At 39.7% G+C, this 22,522-nt stretch overlaps 1 protein-coding gene across 1 annotated transcript in view; it reads left to right on the top strand.

The window, feature by feature from the left end:
* Positions 1 to 22,522, top strand: part of ADARB2 (adenosine deaminase RNA specific B2 (inactive)) — a 294,303-nt gene that overhangs the window by 218,173 nt on the left and 53,608 nt on the right. Inside the window, exon 4 of the mRNA XM_010712416.3 lies at positions 20,825 to 20,939. Within this exon, the coding sequence (XP_010710718.1) occupies positions 20,825 to 20,939 (115 nt within the window). The remainder of the gene's footprint in view (positions 1 to 20,824; positions 20,940 to 22,522) is intronic.

The raw sequence follows: 22,522 nt of genomic DNA, 5'->3' as shown, positions 1-22,522 counted from the left end.
AGGGAGGGAGGGAGGAATAGAAATCACTGTCACTGAAGAATTACTTACAAAATCTTCCTGTGTAAACAACATTTTTGCGATGCCTTTTAATATTGTTTTGGATCAATTTCTAAGACTGTGTTTATCCAGTGCATCCATGGCACATATGTGTAGTGCCAATATTTTTGTCATGAATTTTTCCCCTTCCAAGCAACACTGTCCCCCTGTAGCCTTTCCTTACAGAGGATTTTCAGTGCTCCCAAAATGTTCCAATGCAATTAACTCTGTCCCAGCGATCTCAGCTTTCAGCCCCAGTGAATACCTCAGTGACTTCCAGAAGCAGCCTCAGCAGCCTTCTTTACTCTTACAGGCAAAGAAGGAGGCAGCAAGTATTCAAGGGGCTGGAGAACAGCATTTCTGCCTGGTGAAGGCATCCAAGCCCTGCCAGATGTTTGCAGTGGTTCTTTCACCAAAGCTGCACGTTCCATGGCCTGGATGCTGGAACACACAACACAAAAATGCTGTAATCCACTGAAGGTGAAGGCAGTTGGATTAATTCAACATCTACAGCAAATATTGTTTGAAGCCTTTGCTTTAGAGCAGGAGAGTGGATCTCTTCAGGAACAGAGCTGGACCATTCTGAGGTGCCTCAGGGAATGGCAGTGTCTCTAGCCAGCATCAGTGCGTCTGGCAAAGGAGGCAGTTCCAGCTCCTGTTAGGGTCCATGCAGTGTGACTCAAGAGAGGAGAAATGCTCTTCCAAGCTAAGTCCCAACACAGAGTCTGTCATATGCTCAGGCAGTTCTTGGCACTGTGCACAGCTGACTGGGACTCTCGATTCTCTCTGTTTCCCCATGTCCAGGAGGTGGTCTTGGTGAGCCACAACAGTGGGCCACATGTGGAAGACCTGACTGCATCTTTTTCCTGGGCTCAGGCACAGCAGTTGTCAGCTCTTCAGCAGAAAACTGCTCCTATTCATAGCATCCAAAACCAACAGATAATTCAGATTCCAGTTTCAGTCCTGTAGCTGCCAGGACAGCACTGCGTATTGAACAGTCTTCCAAGTCCCTCGTTAATATCTATCTCTGTTTTTTACCGAATAGATGGAATATTCTAGGTAAGGCCTTGGTACATGGCATAAATGACCCAGATTTAGCCTGAATCCATTCCTATCCCCCATAATGTGTTGTTTTAGCAAGGGTCAGCTCTTCACTATCTGGACTCCTGTGCTTGGAGGACATCCACTTACTGAGCTAAGACAGCTCACACTGAGCACGTGACTTTGCTTCAGCCATCAATTTTGTCCTCAACACACAAAAATCTGCCCAGCAGGACAACTGAGATAATCAAGATTTGTTATCCCAATCCCTGCTTTCCGGAGCCTGAAGGAGAAATTAAAATTGACTCTTGCTTAAAAATGTGATAGAAAGGGGATCCACCTCTCCCTGCCATCTTTTAAGTACACGCAGATAACATGACCATGTGTGGGTTCATAATGTTTTAGCTTTACCCAGGGTTTAAAAGATGATTTAAATTCACCAAGTATAATTTTTCTTTTTGGAGAAAATTCAGTTCTACTGGAAATCAATGTGCTTAGCCATTTCTGAAATTTTGCCCTGTGCAAGGCAGTATGAAATCCTGTAACACTTGGGTAAGTGACTTCATGAGATGCAGGTCAATGCCGAGTCAGGCCAGCAGACAGGTTCTGATAAAATCTATTTTCTGCCTCCCATTTAACACCCCCCTTCATTTATTTTTTCCAATACCAGTGTTAAAATGACATCAGGATCCTAGTTTCATCTGCTAAAGATTAGGGACAGCAAGAGATTGAGAGGGCTGTTTGCAAAACTGTCAAGAACATGAAGCAGCCCAAGTGTAAAATCTATTCACCTTTACTTTTTGCTACTGATGGGTATAATAAGAAAATATTCTTCATTCATCCATCAAAAAAGTTAGAGCTATTTACACATATATATATGCAGAATGCATGATGTGATTTGGTATAAATGCTTTAATCGCATGCATTTCAAATGTAACCTACTTGTAGCTCCACAACTGGGAACCTATTTGAAGTGCAGGCTGATAATAAGCATCATGAATCTTCCCTTTCCATCCTGCAACACTTTGAGTCAAAGGGCTTACTTTTGCGTGGGCGTTCATGCAAGGGTTTCACTGAAGACAAAAACAATTTCTTCTGCAGAACAGCCAATGCACTACACAAAGACAGACACTGCTTGGGATGAAGCACCGTAACTGCAGCCGCAGCATCGTCACTGGGATAATTTTCTTTTTCCCTAACAAATACTTGAGCTAGGAATACATGTCATGATATCATTACCACCCAAACAATGAGAGGGGACGTACTCTGTGAGACACCTTGTAAAACTGGTGTGCCTTTACAATGCTTTTAAAGGGAAAAAAAAAGGCATGTATTGCTCCAGCACATCGCAAAACACTGCACATGGAGAGCAATAGAAATGCACAGAGTAGTCTTTTTTGACTTAGGGAAAAGGCAAAAAGTCAATAAAATAAGAAACAGCGCCCAACTGTAATAGGAGGATCATTTTATTTCCTTGAAGGTATACTTATAAGACATTTTCTTTCCTGTCTCAGCACTGATGGCATGAGGAGAAATAACTTAAATCATATATTGTGGTGCCAGCTAGATGAAAAACAGCTTTGCTGTAATGAATTTTGCTCAGTTTCTAATGTATACACACACACTCATAATTGCAGAGAAAAATAATGGGCAAATCTGCAAAGTGATTTGGGCTAACTCATTTGCTAAAACAAATCATTTATCACAAAATCTCAAACAGGCAAAATAAATCGTGAAAGTGCCTATGAATAAAACTTTATATCTTATATACATTCCAGAAATATTTGCAAAATTATCAGAAATGCTCCATGAGCCTGATCGGAAATGGTTGAGTGAGAAATTTTTTCATTGTCAACACTGGAATTTATTTAGCACATTTACACAGATGAATCCCATTTGAAGAAGGAGAAAAAAATAATAATTTTCTCAGGATTTTCAAGTTTTGATATATTTTTTTTGTCTTAGCTTTGCAGACATTTACAATGTGGGATTTTTGCTTGAAAATTGCATCTATGAAATTTAGTATATTTATACCGTTAGAAAGAAGTCTGCTTGAATTAAGTGTAAAGTAAAGTTCATATATAGTGAAAACCTTTAGCATTAATTACTCCTGCATGTTTGTGAGTATCCGAAATCCTGACATAAAAGCTGTAATTTCTATGCAAAGTAGATAGGATGATTGAGTTATAATTAAAATGGTAATTATACCCTTAATGCTCTGTATTTGACTTTTAAAAAAATGTTATGCTCCAAGAAAAGCTATTTAAAGATCAGAGAAAAATGTTTGAAAAATGAATGTATTCAAGACATTCTAGATCTTTTAAAATCCCGTTATTGATTTTTACATGCTTTCATGTGTAGTCTGAAACATTTTCTTCATTTATTTTGGTCGATGGAAATAATAAAAAATCATTGAAACGTGAAAAGCTTAAACGAATGCAATATTCTCCCAGTTGATATTTAACATGATAAATATTTGAGACGTTGAGGGAGAGGCGGCAGCATCGTTTGCTGGCTGCAAGCCTGGCCTTCATCCTCTCAACCAGGTGCTGCCAGCAGAGCCGAGCAGCCGCTGGTCGCTCCGTCACCACTTTGGATGTGTCACACTGCACCCCGCACAGCTCCAACGTGGCATTTCCTCTGATCCTTCATTGACTCTTCTGAATTAAACAGAGAGCACCTAGAGCTATACATCAAATGTCAGGAGTGGCAGCCTGCTGGAACCGTATCAATGTTTGATGATGAATGGCTCGCTCCGAGGCTCACGAGGCGCCGGCCGTGGCAGTGCTGACACCCGGTGTGCTTTGCACTCACTCAACTGTGGTGCATGGCCGCAGCTGCAGGGCACGGATTGAGGAAGTGAGATGTGCGTGCAGGAGCAGTTCACACATCTTTCCAAGCTGATGCCAAGCTTGTTTTATTCAGTGCTTGTGTACCCCCTCGCCTGTGCAACTAATAAATCTAAAATGGGATTAGGAGTCTTTATTCACCCTGCTACATGAATCCCTTCTGCTGCTCAAGTGATCACCAATCTCAGCAAGGCAAAAATAGGACTGTGGTTTGCTAAAAGTAAAATCAGTGAAATCCTGTAGTCTTAGGTGCTCAATTTTTGTAGCATTTCTTACCATAGCCTCCATCCATCTATTTACCTCGTGGATGTCACTTACCTTGGACTTCATAACTTTACATTCTTGCTAATCTTTAGCTAAAACTAGAAGTTTTTCCTTATGTTGCATGGTATGGAATGCTTATATCTAAGTGCTAAAATTTTATGATTTCTGTAAAATAAACTGCAATTATTTCCTCATTTCTAGCTAGCTTTCTCTTCTGTGAAAAGGGAAAAGAGCCAGGGACTTCACTGCTTCTGGTCTATTTTCTGCTTTCTTATTCCACCCATGGGTGGTGGCAAGAACCTCTTGACAGTTTCTGAAAACAAGGTAAAGTTAAACCATCACTGGAAGAAATGAGCTACAGTTTTGTTATGTGCAGTCCTCCCTCCTCAGGTATTGGATATCCAAAAGCAGGACATGCATTCATCTCACTAGCAGATAGTTCTCCTGGCAACTCCTGCCATTCATCCATTTCCATAAGGTGTCCTGATTAATGTCAGGGATGGCCACATTTTCCATTGCAGGCACTCAGTGGCATCCTTAGTTCGCTGTGTTGTAGATTGTGTCTCTGCCCACTGCTAGATTGTACCACCCAAGCCTGGCATCGTATTTCTTCCCTTCTTATGCCTTGTATTCAGGTTTGCCTTTCTTCTCCAAGTGAACTAGAAGTGGCAGCATAAGAAAAATAAGCATCTAAAGAGTACACAGGAAAGGAGTTAGCATGTGATAACAAGATAAACCTCAGCAAAGACAACCTGGCAGTGGAGAAGACACAGTGAAAAAGCCAAAGAGTAAAAAAGTGCAATACAAGCCAATAGTGCATGAGAAAGAGTGGAGAAACCTGGAAGTAAGAGAAGGGGACAAGGACTACTGCCTGCAATCTTCTCTTTCTTCTTTTCAAGAAATATTTGTAAATTTTTTCCATTTGGAGCTGAGCCTACTTCATCCCTTCTTTCACATACTGGTTTGTTTCACGTAGTGGTTTGTAGTCTGTCTGCCTTCAATAATTGAGAGCTGCTATTTCTAAACCCCTGTGGTAAGTTCTGAGCGAATGATTTTTAGACATTGAGATCTTTCAAAACAGTACTAGTTAGCAAAAGATGTGCTATGGATGTACATTAATGCCAGCTGACCCAACAAAATGTGTTGTTAAGCATCAACGATAGCCATTAGCTATTCCAAATTTCTACAGATATAGACTGAAATGAAATGCATAGGCAAATTTTTTAATAGCTTTGCATACAAAGCTCAGCCTACAAAACAGCAGATATCTTCCAAACTGAAATCTACCTCAGTAACAGTAAATGTTTCTATGGATTTCTCCAAGGTTTGGCTCAGGTTCTAAATTCGTTCCATATGTTAGATAACTATAGTCTGTCAAGGAGGCTTTGTGAGGGGAAAAAAAAAAAAGCAACAGTAAAACCTTTTTTAAAATTATTAGTGATAGTGGATTTGGAAATTGTTTTTGGAAAATTTTTAACACTAAGAAGAAAGCATAGAACGTCCACGTGCAATTGGTCTCACCATATTGCAATTAATGTAGCTCACCCTGTTCTTACTAATGGAGGATCTCAGCACTTGTGGTTCCTTTACCAAAACTGGCATGGAAATGTTCCTGTCATTCATACTAATTATTTCTTTCTTCTTTGTTTTGTGCTCATCCATGCCTTTTGGACTGACTTTTATGTTTGACACTTAACTAAAATTCTCAGAGTAGATTGCTTTGTGTTCCCTTTACAGTACTTTGCTAAACTTTTAGAGGCTTTTAGAGGTGTTTGTGATATGAATGCTCCACAGTCCTCAACCTTCCTGGGAAAGAATAACTGCACTGATGAGGAAGACCTCTTTCTCTCTTATTCTGAATTTTATAGAGCAGTTATACCTGCAAAGCTGGAGCAAGCTACAGAAGCATTTCATTGGTGCTGGGTACCAAACTAGAAACTCAACCAACCCTTGGTCGCCCATAGCCTGTATAAGACATTTTCTCCTTTAAACAAGTAGTCCCTAATGGCTGTGGTGTGACTGACTGTGATAGAGGCTCGTGCCCAAGTATCATTTCTACCTCTTTTTGTGATGTCCTATTCAATGAATGTTATGTCCTTCTGAGAGGACAGTTGTGTTCCTGCTTGGAGGTCTTGTGGCTGTTTTGTTCCCAGCCCACATGCAACGCAAACAGCTGCTAATAGAGCACCGTAAGATAAGGTGACCCTTCAAACTCTTCCACTGTGCAACTGCCTACACACTGCATCATCCTGAACACAAGGCAACTGAGAAGGCAAAATCAGCACACCAAGAAATCTGTGTTAAATATGGGAACACACAGATGGGAAAGATGGTTTGCGATGCCATTTCCCATAAGGTTTGAATGACAGGTTACAAAACCAGTCATTACAAAAAGCTGCATTTTACCTATGAGGTAAATAATTGTTCATTTTGTCTTTTTGTTGCAGACTGGGATGAGTTGTCTCATGCTGCTGATGTGATGAGCCAAAGAGATTTACGTAATGAGGCCATTTACAAACAAGGACAGATATTGTTGACATCATATAATGGAAAGGGACAAATATATATCTAGTTTTGGCCTACAATGAGACTGAGCTTTTTCAAACACCACCAACCATTCAGCTATGCAAGTTTGGAACTTAGATACTCTGGGGAAGCTCAGTTTTTGACTTTTTCAGTGGTATGTCAATGTATTTTGCAATGACAGCAACTTCCCTGAATTGACTCCCACTTTATACCCTGAGAGTTTTCACATCATCTTTGCCTTGAAAGACACCTTCATATCTTTTTGGAGAAGCTTGATCTGTGTTTTGTGCAGGTTTTTTAGTTTATCTGCACAAAAAGTATTAAAAACAAAACACTAGTAGTAAAGCCAGTCTTAAACACTTGGATAAACAATAAAGGGGTGACACTACTGCATCCCTGCAAGAAGCAGATGAGTGTTCATCTTTAATACGAAAAATCTCTACATGCTGAAGAAACCATCAAAAACATTACATAATTTCTAGCAAAACTGTTGTTGAGATGTGTTGTAAATGTCAGCTAAAGAAAGTCTGGTTAACCATCTAAATATATATAAAATGGCAATTTGCAACTTGGCATGACATATGCATATATATATATATATATATAAAGTACATGAAAAAATACAGCTGAATCACATCATTTTAGCCTACAAGGGTAAGACTTTCTTATTCTGTTTGTTTGCCAGGTCTCAGTGTCCATTGTAATTTCATTAGTCACTGAAACATATTTTTACTGCTTTCCAAGGGCAATATTAAGTGCACAGGACTCCTGTTATTGGCAGCAAAAATTAATATATAGGACATTTGAATAGGATCTGAGCATTTTACTACAAGGATTTAAGAGAGGGACCTTTTTTTCCCATGATCTGGTGTAAGGAAATCACTTTATTTCACCTGTTACTGTACAACCTATTCATTACTACACCACTGAAACTCAAGAGAGAAGTAATTTTAATCTGCTATTGCAAGCCAATAGATCTTGGCTCTCTTCCTGGTCAGGAGTGAGAAACTGACCCTGCTGAGAAGAGACGGCCAGAAAATGGCCATTGCTTTGCTATTGCTTGACTCAGGTGCTCAGTAGTGAAAGGAGAGTAATTACTGAAATATTCAGCTAAAAATAACAAGCCAAGGAATAACTCAAGGAAAGCTGGAGGGTGCTCAGTTTCCTAAATCCACCTCCCCTAACACAGCCCCTCCCAGCATAGTTGACTGTCTAGGGACCACAGACCTGTTTTCCGTCAAGGCACCTTGCCTTAGGATCCGAAGTTTATTGTCCTCCACAGAGGCAGGCTACATCTCAAAGCACCTTTTATTATTATTATTCAAAGAGACAAAAATATGTGTCATAACATTGCATCCTTTCACAGCACAATCTGAATTGAACCATCCCTTGATTTCTGATGGAAAAAGAGTGGTGGTGTAACCTGGGATGCATCATATAGACTAATATGCAGATTAAGTTTTAAGAACACACTGGGTTGTAAGAAGAATGGAAGAAGAAATATAAGAAGCAATTAAAAAAAACTCAATAGTAGTGTTGGCTGTCGAGAGCAAAGACCCGAGGGAGAACTGTATTGTCCAGCTATGTATTACCCTGCAATTTGTTGAGGTAGACATCCTTGGGCACCAGAGAGAAGTGGCAAGGAGCCATCCGTCAGAGGAAAGTGACTCCATGGAGCTCAGGGACAGCTAGAGGCATACAGCTTCTGTGAAAGGGTGTTTTGACATGAGAACCATAGAATCGCGTTTCCCAGCTCAGTGACCTCGCAGAGTGCTGTCTGTGCTGTGAAAAAGAAAATGTGCTCATTTCAGCTGTCACTGCTGTGTGGGCAAAATATTATTATTATTATTACTGCATTATTTCATGGCTAACCAAATGTTAAAATGCAGTACATCACCCACCATTTCTCCACTAAGGGATATGATGGCTTTTCTTTCTTAATCTCTCTCCTTTTTTCTTTTTCCTCTCTTTTTAATCAGTTTCATTTCTTAATAGATGCCGAAGTTGTTCTGGGAATCAAACGAGCGGTGCTCAACCTTGGCAAGAGAGTACGGTGTTTTTAATGTTTTGTCAGTTGCAATCAATGAGAGCAAGTCTGATGTTTTTCTGTTCCTAACTGAGGTTTCTTTCCATTCACCCTCCAAAGATCAGCATCTATTTGCAGGGTGCAATGACTGCTGTACGCCTCCTGTGATGAGGAAAGAGCGAATGTCTGACCAGGTTGGAAAGCATATTATGCACACACATTCATACACACAAATCCTTTCAAACGCCCTTTACCCATGTTACTCTGAAAAGCGAAAGAAAACTGCACAAACACTGCTAGAGGGTCTTTGCCAACCTGCTACTCACCTGTGGAAATGGACTACCTAGATTAATTACCTGACAAAGTCTGGACCACAGCTGCAAGCTCAAAACAAAAGAGTAGCTTGTCAACAGGAGCCAAACCAGGGCCTTGAGTGTACTGGATTTTTTCTTTCCTTTCCTCTTCTTTCATCTTCTTTCATCTTTGTTCCTCTCCTTTTGTTTTTTCTTTTTTCTTTTTCTGCATAGACTCAAGTAGCAGGGCTGTCAGCCATGAGGTTGCACAACTGTAATGGAATGGGGAACATTAAGGAGGTGGCTGCTGCCTCAGCCACAGCCATCAGTATCACATGGGTGGTGGTTAGAATGGTGATAGTTGTATCACCCTTATATTGATTAGAGCTTTTATTTTCCCTGAAAGGGCTCAAATGTTGTGCCAGAGAGGCGGCTACTTCTCCTGGTGCGGAGCAGCTCGTGCTGCTGAGTGCAGGACCCAGCCTCTCACAGGGCTGCCCACCTGACCATAGGTTCTGTGCAGTGAAGAGTGGTGGGCAGGATGGCACCCATCCCAGTAAAACCTTGTCCATAACATTAAGTGACAGAGCACCTTGACCTCCACCTACATTAAAGAAACCACACATTCCCATTTTTACTGGAAATTGAGGTGCAAGGGCGAAAGCGTGTTTGGCATCAATATGCAGAAACTCATTTTAAATCCCCAGTGTTGCAGATTGTCCCCAGATTGGCAGGACGAGTGAGTTTTTTTCATGCTGATTTTATCAAACTGAAAACAATACTGGAAGTTGCTGCAGCTTGAAGCTTATACACAAACACGGGAGCAGCCCTGATCTTGCAGATGAAATATTTGCAATGCAGGCAAGGGCGACCTGGAGTCAGCAGCAACTGTGTAAATCACTGCTCTCCCTGCAGCTGCCTGAACTTTCACCCTAGCCGCTACACCTCCAGTTGTTTGCAAAGCCTTTCTTCACCCAGGGGGAATTTTCAGTCAGACACGTGTAGAAATACTCAGATTAATTTGATTTTTGAGGGTATACAGAGCAATTTAAGTGAGGTTTTGGGTATTTTTTTATTTGTGTTTATTTCTCCCCTCCGAGCTGCCTTTCACTGCACATTTACTAGTTCTGGAAGACAACACCCTGCTGACACTTAGAGAAGCATCAGTGAATAAAGTCTGTTGTACAGGCTGCAAAGCCATCTGGACTTTCTACTGAAAAGGTTGGATATGGTTTTAGGCAAGATTTTATCACATCTGAAAAAAAAAAAGACTTCTGCACACAGTACCTCTTCCAAGGTTGATGTCAGACTTTTTTTTTCTTTTGTAGGTTGCAAAACAAAAAAATTGACAAACAGTTGAAAGGCAGTAAGGATGGAGATATAAATCTCTAGAGGAAGCTTTGTCAAAGGTAGCGGAGTATAAACAAAAAATAAATTAGTTTTGGTGTTATCAGAAACCGGACAGACTTCGATTTGTATAATAGTTTGTCTGGGTTTCCAGACCACCTAGACAATACTGCTGTGAGGCTGAGCATGGATTCATTCAACAAAGGTGTTTTTTTTTCTTCTCAGAAAGAAAGAATTGGTTAAATATAAAATCACAGGAGCAGACAGGATGGAGAAAGACAAGAAGGAAAATGTGCAATGGCAGGCAGCCTTAAATCCTCTCTCTTTGCCTTTATTATTTTCAGGGGCTCTGAGCAGCATGTGTTACCTTGCCTTCAATATTAGCCCAAGCCCAAGAATTTGCTGTAGCCCTTCTGTGCTCTTGCACCCCAGGTTTTTACAGGGCAGTTCTGTGGACCAGAAAGTGCAGAATGAGGCTATGTGTCAGCTCCTCTTGGCCAAGAAGCCCTGAGAGCAGCGCAGGCGAGCAGCTTGCTGGGCAGAATTGATTGAGGTGCCCTTCAGGTTATGTGCTTCTTAGCAAGTGAGCTAACATCCAATGATTACCTCAAAAATGCACACTCTGGTAACACGGTTTTATAGATTATAGGAGCTGAATGTAGAACTGGAAAGCTGCAAGTTATTCTGCTATTCTCCCTGGAATTATTGTTTGAATCTTGGGACATACGTATTTTGTCCTGCGGCTCTACATGGGATGTATGTATCCCCAGCCCCCTCTAATGACCTGTAGAAGTGTCCTTCCAGAGGTATGATGTGACAATGAAACAAATCTATTCATATTTGTATGGTTTCTTTTCTGCAAGGTAAAAATCGCACTTCTTATTTATTGTCTTTGACACTGACTTCCCTGAGCAAAATATTAAAGCTGGTTGTCTCTTAACTTAATCATCAACTTTGTAGGAATAAATATACCACTCTGAGATTTCTTCTAAGTAGTTAAATAAATAAAAATATTTATTTTGAATTTAATTACTGGGTTTATCTACATTTTCTTTGTCTTCTTCTCAAGAAGCTCTTCTTTCGTTGGCCAATTTGAATAATTCACCTTCTTAAAATGAGACATTTTCCTCATAGATGCTATTTGCAAAAGAAATCTGACCTGCAGTTGGCACCACACATTGCCCCTCCACAGCCTTCTGACCTGCTCAGTCCTTCCCTTGGGCTCTTGCTTAAAGACAGGTCTGCTGAGACAAAGGTTTTGCCCAAAAGTGTTATCAGAGGGTTTCAGAAGGCCATTCCCAGTTTGCAGGTGTTGCATCTGCTTGTCTGGCAGATGGAGGGCAAGGTGATGATGAAGTGATACTTATTATTAAATAGAGATCATGGGCTAAATGCTGAATTTTTTGCTTCAGATGCAGGTTTTTAGGAGATATATGACAATAAAACTCTTCAATAATATCAGCAGTGTTATATTAATGACTCATGTTTGTCCAGTAAAAAACAATAAGTGAGGAAGGGACTGGTTTAAGCCCTGGTGCCACACACACACCAGTTGAAATGGCTCTGTTGGTTCATGGGTGGCAACAAGGAGCCAGCAGAAAGTATGATTATGCCTTTGTTGGCACAAAGTCACCATAGATGGCAACCATCCCTGCTATTTACACATTTGGGGAGAAGCCCAGAGAAGGGTGAAGCAACGTGAAATGTTGTTTGCCTTAATACCTGTCCCAGCCAAGGAAAAAGCTGTTAGCAAGGTTACAGCTGGATTTTGAGAATCATTACAGCAGATGACAGCAAGATCTTTAACAAGAAGAAAGGAAAAATTCCAATGTTTGTATAGTAATTGTCATGTAGTGTATTATACAATTTGCTCTGCAGTGATTCTGAAAGTTGAATTGTGCAGTGCCTTGCTGGGATCAGCAGTTCAGAATAGATTAAATTTGTTTTGGACGCTGCCTGCACCCCGCTTTATCTAACAAAGCATATGTGTGATGGAGAAAGCTCTTAATGGTGCAGCTCCTTAATGAGTACCATAAACACACAGACGTAGATTTTCAAAGTGGTGCTCAAGGGATTTGAGCAAGTACAGCTCTCTCACCGCTTTCAGCATGTACCCAAGAGCTGCTTACTGTATACATTTGGGAGGAGAGTGGACCTTAAGCAGCCAAGAGTATTGTATATGACAAGGGTCTTTCTCCTGCTAGTTTCCAAAGACTATTTGTTTTAATGCATCTAAGAATAAAGCAAGAAAATAGAAAACTAAAAGGATATTTCTCAGGTAAAACTTTGATTTTATTAAAGAGGTATGCCTCATAATATGAATCTAAAATCCAGATTGTATAGAGAGTATAAAAGCCTTTATACAGAGTTAGCCATTCCCAGGTGCTGGTGGCTTTGTAGAGCTTTCATCTAGTTAAAGAAAACCCATTCGTGCTAATTTAATATCTGTAGTGTACAACAGCTTGACACCTGAGGCTTGTCCTAAAGCAAGCACGAGGCTGCAAAGTGAATGCTACTTCATTGTTGTGAATTATTCAGCACTCATAGCCAGCCTTATGTGTGTCTCAGTAGGAAGCTGGCTGTTGGGTTAAGGATCAGTAAAAGAAAAAAAGCAAACAAACAACCCCTCCTTCCCAGCATTTGTTAGCAGGTGCAGTATTGACTTCAAGAATGATTTTACAAAATTGGTATGGACATCCTTCATTACCAGAGCGATAAATGCAGAGCTGTACTCAGAAGCAGCAGAAGCTGAAAACTGAGCATGGCTTCCTTTAGGGAACAACTGTACATGTCAGTGGAAAGGCTCGTTTCCTCAAAATTCATTGAAATGGTGCTCATTGGTAGCATCTTTTTAGAGCAAGATGAATGCAGACAGCAATGAATCAACCTCAAATAGAGGGGCTCATCTGTTAGCATCCCAACATTAGCACACTAATGTGAATTTAAAGATTCTAATTAAAGCTACATACAAAATGTTTTGCTTCTAAATAGAAAACCGTACTTTTTGGAGGAGCTAGGGCATTTGGATTTGACAGTGTTTCCTTTTTCTATAGTATGCTTTTTTATGTGTACTATTTTCTTTCAGTCACTCCAGGGGGTTCTGAAACAAATAAAAAGATACATTATATTAAGTTTGATTGATTCCCTGTAGTCGATGCATATATTGAGAAAGCAGACCATTTTTTTTCACTGAGCTCTTGAAATACATGCCTGTTTGATTTTTGTTCCTTCCCGTTGTTGCTACAAATTTCCTTTTAGATATTTAGTATTGATTAATCTCATTTACAAGATTACATCGTTGTTCTTATGGACAAATTCAGAAGCTGATTCAATATAGCAGGACTTGCTTCATAACTGTCTGCTTCTAAAATTGTCCATTTATCTCCAAATACTCCTCCAGTAAAGTTAGCTTTTTTTTTTTTTTTAGCTTTTCATACTTGATATTTGTGGGGAAAAAAATTCAGTATGTTAAGAAAAAATACTGTGAATATTCGTGCAGCACCTCCGTGCTAGTCATGAGTGAAAAACATTCTGAAGATATTTAAAACATTTACTAGAAAACCTTTGGGCTCTCTAGTACCAAGAGTCAAGCATCAGACAGAGGGAAGGACATTTTGCTTGCATTTAGCCACTCTGGAAACATCACAAGCAAGAAACCTACTGCCATCTTTAATCACTGGTGGAGTATACAGTGAATATATGAGCAGTTCATCAAGATCTGATGAACTGGTGTTTAGCAGTCATTGGGAAACCTTCCAGGCATAAAGATGCTGAGATTTGCCAAAGAAGAACTTTAACTAAACCTCCCATTTGACTTTTGTCCTATCTTAATTTCTCCGTGCATGCTGTATCCTCCCAGCCCCAGTGAACAGTATGTCTATTGTTTTCATACTGACATAGGGTTAATGGGAAACCCAAACAGCAAATGGGTACAAGAAGGAATTTTCTATTCTGGGTTCTTTCAGTGCAGTTTGTCATTTTTTCATCTGCCACACAGGCAAATGCTGCCTCATACAGCAACCAGCACAGCACTGAAATTTAGTAAATGATCACTAATGATATAAATAGTGGTGTAGAGGCAAATATATTCTGTGGGGCTTGGGAAATTAGCAGAGCAATCAGCCTCCAGCCGGGGTGAGAGGGGGAGAGACAAGCAGCCAGCAATTGATGGCTCTGAGCCCATGAGTCCCTTGCACAGTCCGGACAAGACATAAAATGCAGATGAGGTCAGCCAAGCCTTTACAAATGCAGAGCAAATTCAGAGCATTTGGTGATTACAGAAATGAGGGGTTTATTATGATAGCTCAGCATCATATGTAGCTAAAACATTTGGAATAGGACTAGGAACAACTGGAGGAAGTTGGTGAAAGTGATTCTTTTGACTGAAACAATTGAAGCAGTTGATCTTCCCCATCAATCTTGATAAGAAAACAGGATATTCAGCATCAGAAATGTGCTGTTTTTGGAGTTTTCATTAGAAGCTCCATGTGGGAATGTGTTCCCAGCTGCTGCCTTTGAAGCACAAGCACTGTCTCCTCTAAGAATCATGAATGAGGAGACCTCTCTAAATCAGGATATACGCGTCCAGCTGAAATGAAAACATACCAGACACAATAAAATTACATCCATCTAGGATAAAACAAAGCCCACATATGCTGGCCCTGAGGGATAAGTCTTAATGAGACGTAATGATCAATATTGTAGGAGTTATGATTGGAGAAAAATAATTACTGCACATCTCAAAATAAAAGTTTTAATTAAAAAAAAAAACCACAATGAATTCCGTGGAAATGCTTTGTTCTTGGAGTAGTACTCTGTGAAAGCCTGTGCATGCTGAAGGAAGGCTGAATTATGAGGGCTGTGCTTGCAGCCCCCAGACCAGCTACAGAAATACTCGCATGACTCTGTTTGGAGGTTCTTATTACTGCCAATGACATTTGCCTCTCATGTGAAGTGGATAAAAGTCAAATGCTTTTAGCTCTGAAGAAGTGGTATTCATGTTGAAGCAAGAGACTTGCACTGAAGCTGCTGGGAAGAAAGGCAAGAGTGAACTCAGACTCCAAGTGGCTGACTTCCTTCTTTCCATGGCATTCCCTGCCTGTTCTATCTTCTAGGTTCGTGCTCAGCCCTTCTTACTGCACCGGGGGAGCTCCTGGCAACAGAAGTTAAATTGATGCCACGAGATGGATGGCGGAGGGCAGACCATGACCTTCTGCCATTTCTCTTCTCAAGGCTGCATCTTGAAGATGATGTAGTGCCTGGGAAGACCCTAACTAATTAATTGGCTCTAGGGTACAATCACTTAGCAATGAATCTTCAACTAGCTACAACAAACTTATTTACAAGCCTGGGAAGGAGTGTGTTATGTAGCAATTTGCTGTACATCCTGACTAGAACTGATATTCACTGAGCTGTGTTCTCTTCCCATTCAGGTAGTGAGAGTACTCCATAGGAAAAATACCAACTTACACTGTCAAATAGTGCATGTTTCTCCCTTGAGCAGAAAAAAATAAGTAAGTGTGCATCTCCTTTTATCAGTGAAGGAAGTTGTGAATTTAATTTAACCCGATCTGCATTCATTGTATTCAACATTTACCCCCAAATGTCAGTAATATCCTAGAAAATAAAGTACTTGGGAGACAGGAAAAACAGCGTCCTTGGTGATATCTGTATAGTGGAATACTTCTTCCCATCCATATGCATATCTAACCTTTATGATATTACAACCCTATAAGCCCTAAGACAGGATTTCAATAGCAAATGTTTACTAAAGGCTTTCTCCTTCATAATCTATTGATTTTAATATCCTTACTACTCCAGTTGAATGTCAGTTTTACCCCGAAGACTGCCATTGCAAACTTGAACACATTTAATTATTTATGCTATTTGAAATATTAGTGTTGAAAAATGACTGAAAGTTTTTGATTCTGTAATGGAAAGATATAAAATTTGATTTTCTCTTGTGAATAACACTGTTAATTTGATATGGTAATTGAGGAGAGATGAATACTTCAGACAATATAGTGCTGTTTTAGTAGAAATGACATCTATTTTTCATTTTTCCAGCCTACTTTAGACAATAAAATATAGCTCATTAAGTATTGTAGTACATCCCAGTCTTCCTTCACAATGGAAGTTTTAGTATTGTCTACTTTCTTTCTTCTGCCAGGTACCTAAACAGATTCCTGATGTTTCCACTGCTGACAGTAGGCTTTTAGGCAGTGTACATGACTTCAGTGCAACTAAGAGCAGATTTGGGTCTCAGTGTGGGTCCAGCAGTCTTCTCTGCCTCGCTGCTATTCCTCACTGTATTAGTAAGAAAGGGTAAAGATTTGATCTCAAAGACATTACCTTTGAGACAAATACTGTTTGTGCAGAAAAAAAAAATCTAAGAGATGATCTATAAAAGCCAAGATTTTGAGAGCAAACAAACCAAAGCAGGGTATTTGAAAGAAGCACGTCATCTGGAAGGTCAGTCATTTTGTAGAGCTGCATTTTTTCCTCCCAACACGTTGGGTACCCATGCACATGCCCATGCAAAGCTGTCATGGCCAAGCTCATCCTGCCCAGCCATGTGAATTCACCTCTTTGAGGGATAAGCCTGAAGGAATATCTCTGAGCCAGGCACACTTCCACTGCCTGCAATGGGGCTTTGGTGCTCTTAGGTCAGAGTTCTGACTGTCCATATCATTTTAGTTTCTCCTTCCCTGCCCACAGCTGCTATTACTCTGTCATCACGTGTTTCTTTTTCACAAGGAATGTTTTGACTCTTTTTTTCCCTCCATCTTCTAAATTTTTCCCTTTTTCTGCTACCAACCTGGTAGTTGTTCTGAAGCTGCCAAGATGTATTTGGCTCTTGTATTTACTCCAGATGGAGACTCATATCTGGCAGTAAGAACTATGGTATCTCCAAATGCAACTTCTCTCTGAGATTTTTTTGCTAATGGAGAGTAATAAGACTGGTTTATTTTGTGCAGGGGTTGTAAATTATTTCTGATGGCAGATGACATAGTCTAGCATATATCCCAAAAGTTCAACCAGGCTCTCACAATGGCCATCAACTGTGGGATTTTTCTGGTTTATATCCCATCAAGAAAGATAACCCAAATGTGCACCTTTTAGTAATCTAGGATTATTCTTTAATAGTAAAGCAAGAAAATATCTGAAATAAAATCTAAGATTATAAGCTAAGGAGGGGTAAATGTGTGAACACTTGCCTCTACTATACCTGTGTTCTATGCATTAAATACATTTGTTATCTGTTTTGTTTCTGTACAAAAACTGAAAACCAGTCTAAAGATTAAATAGGCAGAAATCCTGCTGTTGATTTCAGTGTGTGTGACTGGCACAAGGTGTGTTGGAGGGAAAGGCAGCACACTACAGTTCTTGTAACTGATCGGTGTCAATAAACTAGCCCTACATGCTGCCCTGCCACTGGGCCTGTTTTCAGGGCTGCATTATTCAGTACCCTGCACTGCATGCATCAATCCATCAAACCTCTCACAGGGCTGAGTCCCGCATGTCTTGATATCTTATTTTTCTCTACATACTTTTCTTCCTTTCCACTGTACTTAGGAATAACCAAAGATAGAGCGGTATGATTGCCCTTACATGACCTCTTGGATTAGACACTTGGTTCTGTTTTGTTTTCCCGCATCCTCCATTTATTCATGTATGTTACTCTATTGCTTTTATTGATTTCACTGGCTTCCTTTTAGGCAATGTATTCAAGACAGAAAATATTTGCCTACTTATTCTAGCTGAGAAGCTTCACATTTAGTGGATTTGCTACTCTTTAATGTCCCAGGTCACTCCTTGAGATCAGTAAATGCTGAATTCCTTATCATCCCTAAATGTTATCTGAAGTCATGTAGTTATTTTGCCTTTAGTGAGCTTTCTGGCTTTGGAATCTACTGCCAAATGAAGTAAGGAAAGCTCTGACAATAGGGATTTCTAAATTCAAAGTTAAAAGTTATTTGTTCTATTTAGCATTTTTAAAATGATTCTTTTAGGAATTGCATGTGCCTCTAAGCTAATTAACTCTTAATGAGTGCAAAATGCCCTGGGATGCAGATTTGGAGGGTAGTCTAGAAGTGCAGGCATGGATTGAACTGCAGTACTGTAGGAGATGAAATCTGAGATTTGATGCTTGTTCAAAATGATGGTACAGATAGTTTTATTGTTATACTCTTTCTTTTCCCCTTTCCTCCTAGTCTAAATAAAGCTGATCAGATTTTCAGTCCGCCATATGGGACCCAGCTATATCTGTACTGCAAATACACTTCAGTTTTCTGTTATGGATGAAGTCACTCTCCAGTAGGGAAAACAAGTTAGAAACAAACTTTCATATTATGAAAGACAGGCAGCGTTCCAGCACTGAGCACATAGCCAGAACATCGGTAAATCAGAACACCTGGCTCTGCCCTGCTCCATGCTATTCCCCTGGACCAGTCCCTCACCCTTTTAGTGCCTTCATTCATTCATCTGTAAAGCAGCTATAATTGCATTTATATCACAAGAGTGCCTTGATGCTTGACAAATGAGAATTGACCCAATATTCATCCTTCAGAAGCACTGTATGAGCAATTCCTTGCTCACATGGTGGTTGTGGACAATTAGATTAGAAGAGGTTTAAATGCAGTCAAAGTGAAATTCCATTTAGGAACTGTCAAATGGTTCTTGATAATTTTTCTTAGTTTTCATCTGATTCTAGTGTAGAATTTTGCATGTATCTCACAGATGAGTTTAAATGCCTCTTTCCTTTTTTTGCAACAAGCCAGCACATTTTACTCCATGTTATATTAAACTATCTTCCTTCTTGTGGGTAAAGACTGTTTCCAAGAGCAACACCTTGGAAAGCTGCACTTAGCAAAACAACGAAAAATTGTCATGTCAAAGGAATCCTATATTTATGTACATGATCAAGTTACAATCACTTGCAAGAATTGTCCATGAAAAAAATATTCCAGGTTTTATGGAAAGGAGGTACCTAATTGTTGTTGTGTTCTATTTAATTTGTTATGTATTTTTCTGTAATAATATTTAAAAATTAAGCTGACTTTCATCAACAAACTGTGGAAACATATGGTGTGTAGCCTGTAGAGGCTCTCAGTGGCACAAGTATTACCAAAAATATTGGTGAATTAGAATCTGCTTTCCTCTAAAAAACAGTTGTATGTTCTCCCAGTTAAAATACTATGTTTTCACCATGATGTTTTCATAATTATTAGCAGTTTTAGAAGAAAAAATACATAGATTTTCTTATATATATTTCCTTACTTCTGCATGACCATGGAGCTTTCAGGGTAAGGGAGGCTGAGTATCACCCTCAGCATCTTATCCCTATGTGCCTTGAGCCCACCTACAAGAGGACCCATTATAACAGGACGTCATCACAGTTGAGCTTAGCCCAACACCAGAAGAATAACAGGAACTGTTGCTTGGTCAAGACATCTTTCCTAATAAAGGCATGCTCACTTGAGACCAAACAATACAGAAGGTCTCTATACAGCACCCCAGACTAATCTCTGGTCTCCAGGAGCTGGCCTCAGAACGATTTGTATGTACAGCTTGGTTTCACCTGAAAGCTCAGATGGCTCAAATTAAAAATCCTATGTATCTTACTTTTTTATGCTCAGACTGGCAAAGCATTTTGAGAATAACTCATGCTCACGAACAGCATTCCTCTGACTTATCTCTAGCGTATGCTTGAAAGACTCCAAACAAAGTGCACAGATTAAGTGAATTAAAAGATACTAAATGTTTCTTTGGGGAAACAGTCCAAGAATTAGTGTTCTCAGGAGCACCTCAGATGTTTTAGGTTCACATTTGCATGCAGTTTACAGAATTCACTACTTAGACTTTTTACCCTGCTTGACTTTAGTAACTAGCTTCTACCTCAGTACAAGCTCATCATTAAAACTCACCTTTACTTCAGTCTTTTGACACCTTACCTGTAACCCAGTCTTCAGCTCAGCTCTTAGGCTTAGTGGCCTAAAGGAATTTTTCCTTCCTCAGTATTCATTGACAACAAAAGTCCTGAGAAACAGTAAACCTTGATATTGGTGATATCTAACCCACATCCCCACGGTTTTGTGGGGCAGATGTTCACCTCTTCATCTCTTACAGGACTAACACATATTCTGTGAACTGATCCTCCACCAACAGCCAGGAGGCTCAAGAAAAGTCCCTTTACCACTAATCCTAGTCAAAACAGGTCTTATTTTTAAGTCAGTTCATTTGGCCTTAGAACCTCACGCTAGCCAAATCTGAGGGGGATGAGGGCAGTCAAAAGAGATGCTCCTTTCATCTCTGCTCAGGTAGGTGGTGTGTAATTCTAAAAGGAACTTCTCAGCAGTTGACAGCAGGTGATTAATCTGCAGAAACGCCCAGGTGCTTCAATCAAAGAAAGTGAAAGAATTCTTTCTGGCTGTGTCTTTCAGGACTTTGCGGACTCCGTGTACCAAATGGTTACACAGAAGTTCCAGGAGCTGACAGACAATTTCACTTCCATGCATGCACGCCACAAAACTCTTGCAGGAATTGTGATGACCAAAGGTAAGATATCCTATCCTCTCATTTATTTTCCTTGGCATTTTTCATGACTAAGTAATACATTATTTACCTAGTTCACAGTATTGAAGGATGCCTTTGCTCCCACACAGACCAATAAATAGTAATGCAGAGAAAAGAAGCATTAAATATTTACACCTCAAGTAGGTTCACACAAAAAATATTGGCAATAGAGGTAAAGATTTATTCATAAATATGTCCCTACACTTCTGTGTCTACAGGACAAAATGCAGACCTGTCTGATTTTGCATTTTTTAATAGATGGGGTTTTAGTAGTTATCAATGACAAGGCTGTATTATTTATTAACAGGGTTTTTTTAAGATTTGGAAAAATTGAGTTTGTACACGACCACCTTAAACTTTGTTTCAGACTGACAGTAAAAGCAAATCTCAGCCTGGTTCCTTTCCAAAGAAAAGAAACCCAAAGCATGCACAGTTTTAATTCTGCACTTCTCTGACCACAAGAAGTACTTATCAACAGAGTCAAAATTTGATATTCACACATAGTAAGACTTAACTGAAGGACACATACCATACAGAAATCCTTATTTCACTGATGAAACTGTTGCATAAATGGCCTTTCCTCCTTTGCGAGCTTACCTCAATGCAGGCACCTCAGTATTTATGAGGCTGCCAGCAGTAGAGAGGCTGCCATAAACTTCATTCTCATTCGGACACATTGAGTGGTGGACTGAGTTTAGAAATGAAGGGATAAGCTCACAGGGGAAGGGCATGTATAATTCATCCAGGCTTGTCTTTCTGGTTCTTTTCAACAATTACATTAGCTTGACTCAATAGGAACATCTGTGAATATTGCGAGGCAGCAGGATGGAGACAAGATTGTCTGCTGGGTCTTCTCCAACCACAGAGCCTGGGTACCGCTACAAATTCTGTGCAGAGTAACTTATTCTTCTTTCTGATGTGATAAGAGTGAGCAATGAAATCCAGAAAGAGCCCTCCCACTATGTTTTTATGAGTCCCATGCCTTTGGTGGGTTTTTACACACTCACATTTCATATTCTTCTTAGTCATCTTTAGACAAAGTATAATTGTACTTCTGTTCATAAACCATTTTTCTCAAGGTTTCTGTTTTAACTCTGAATATCCTATTATGAATTCCCCCAACTTGTCAACCACCCAGTTCTTCAATACTTTACTAGTCTTGTGGAGCCTAAGAAGTAGATTCACAGATATAATGCAATTCACAGAAGATACAAAGCTAAGAACAGTCTTATTTTGGCACATTTTCCAGGAAGATCTGAGTTAGTTCCAACTTAAGAAGGTCTGCCAGACATCGCATGACAAATAATTCACCATTTGTGTCATTTCCTGTACTAAACTTGTAGCTTTGTAACTCGGTGGTCTTTTCCCAAAGGGATCAAGGAACTGATCAAATATGGCACAGATAGTATTTTCCTATCACAGAATCAAATATGTACAGATTTCTCATGTTTTTAACACAGAATATGGCAAAAAACTTAGATCTCTGTAAATAACATACTAATGATACCAGTGAAAACAAATCTGGTAATATCTAATTGTGTTTGGTATTATAAACAACTCTTCCA

This window comes from Meleagris gallopavo, chromosome 6 (assembly GCF_000146605.3).
Source record: "Meleagris gallopavo isolate NT-WF06-2002-E0010 breed Aviagen turkey brand Nicholas breeding stock chromosome 6, Turkey_5.1, whole genome shotgun sequence".
Taxonomy (NCBI): domain Eukaryota; kingdom Metazoa; phylum Chordata; class Aves; order Galliformes; family Phasianidae; genus Meleagris; species Meleagris gallopavo.
This window is presented reverse-complemented; position numbering and strand designations above follow the sequence as displayed.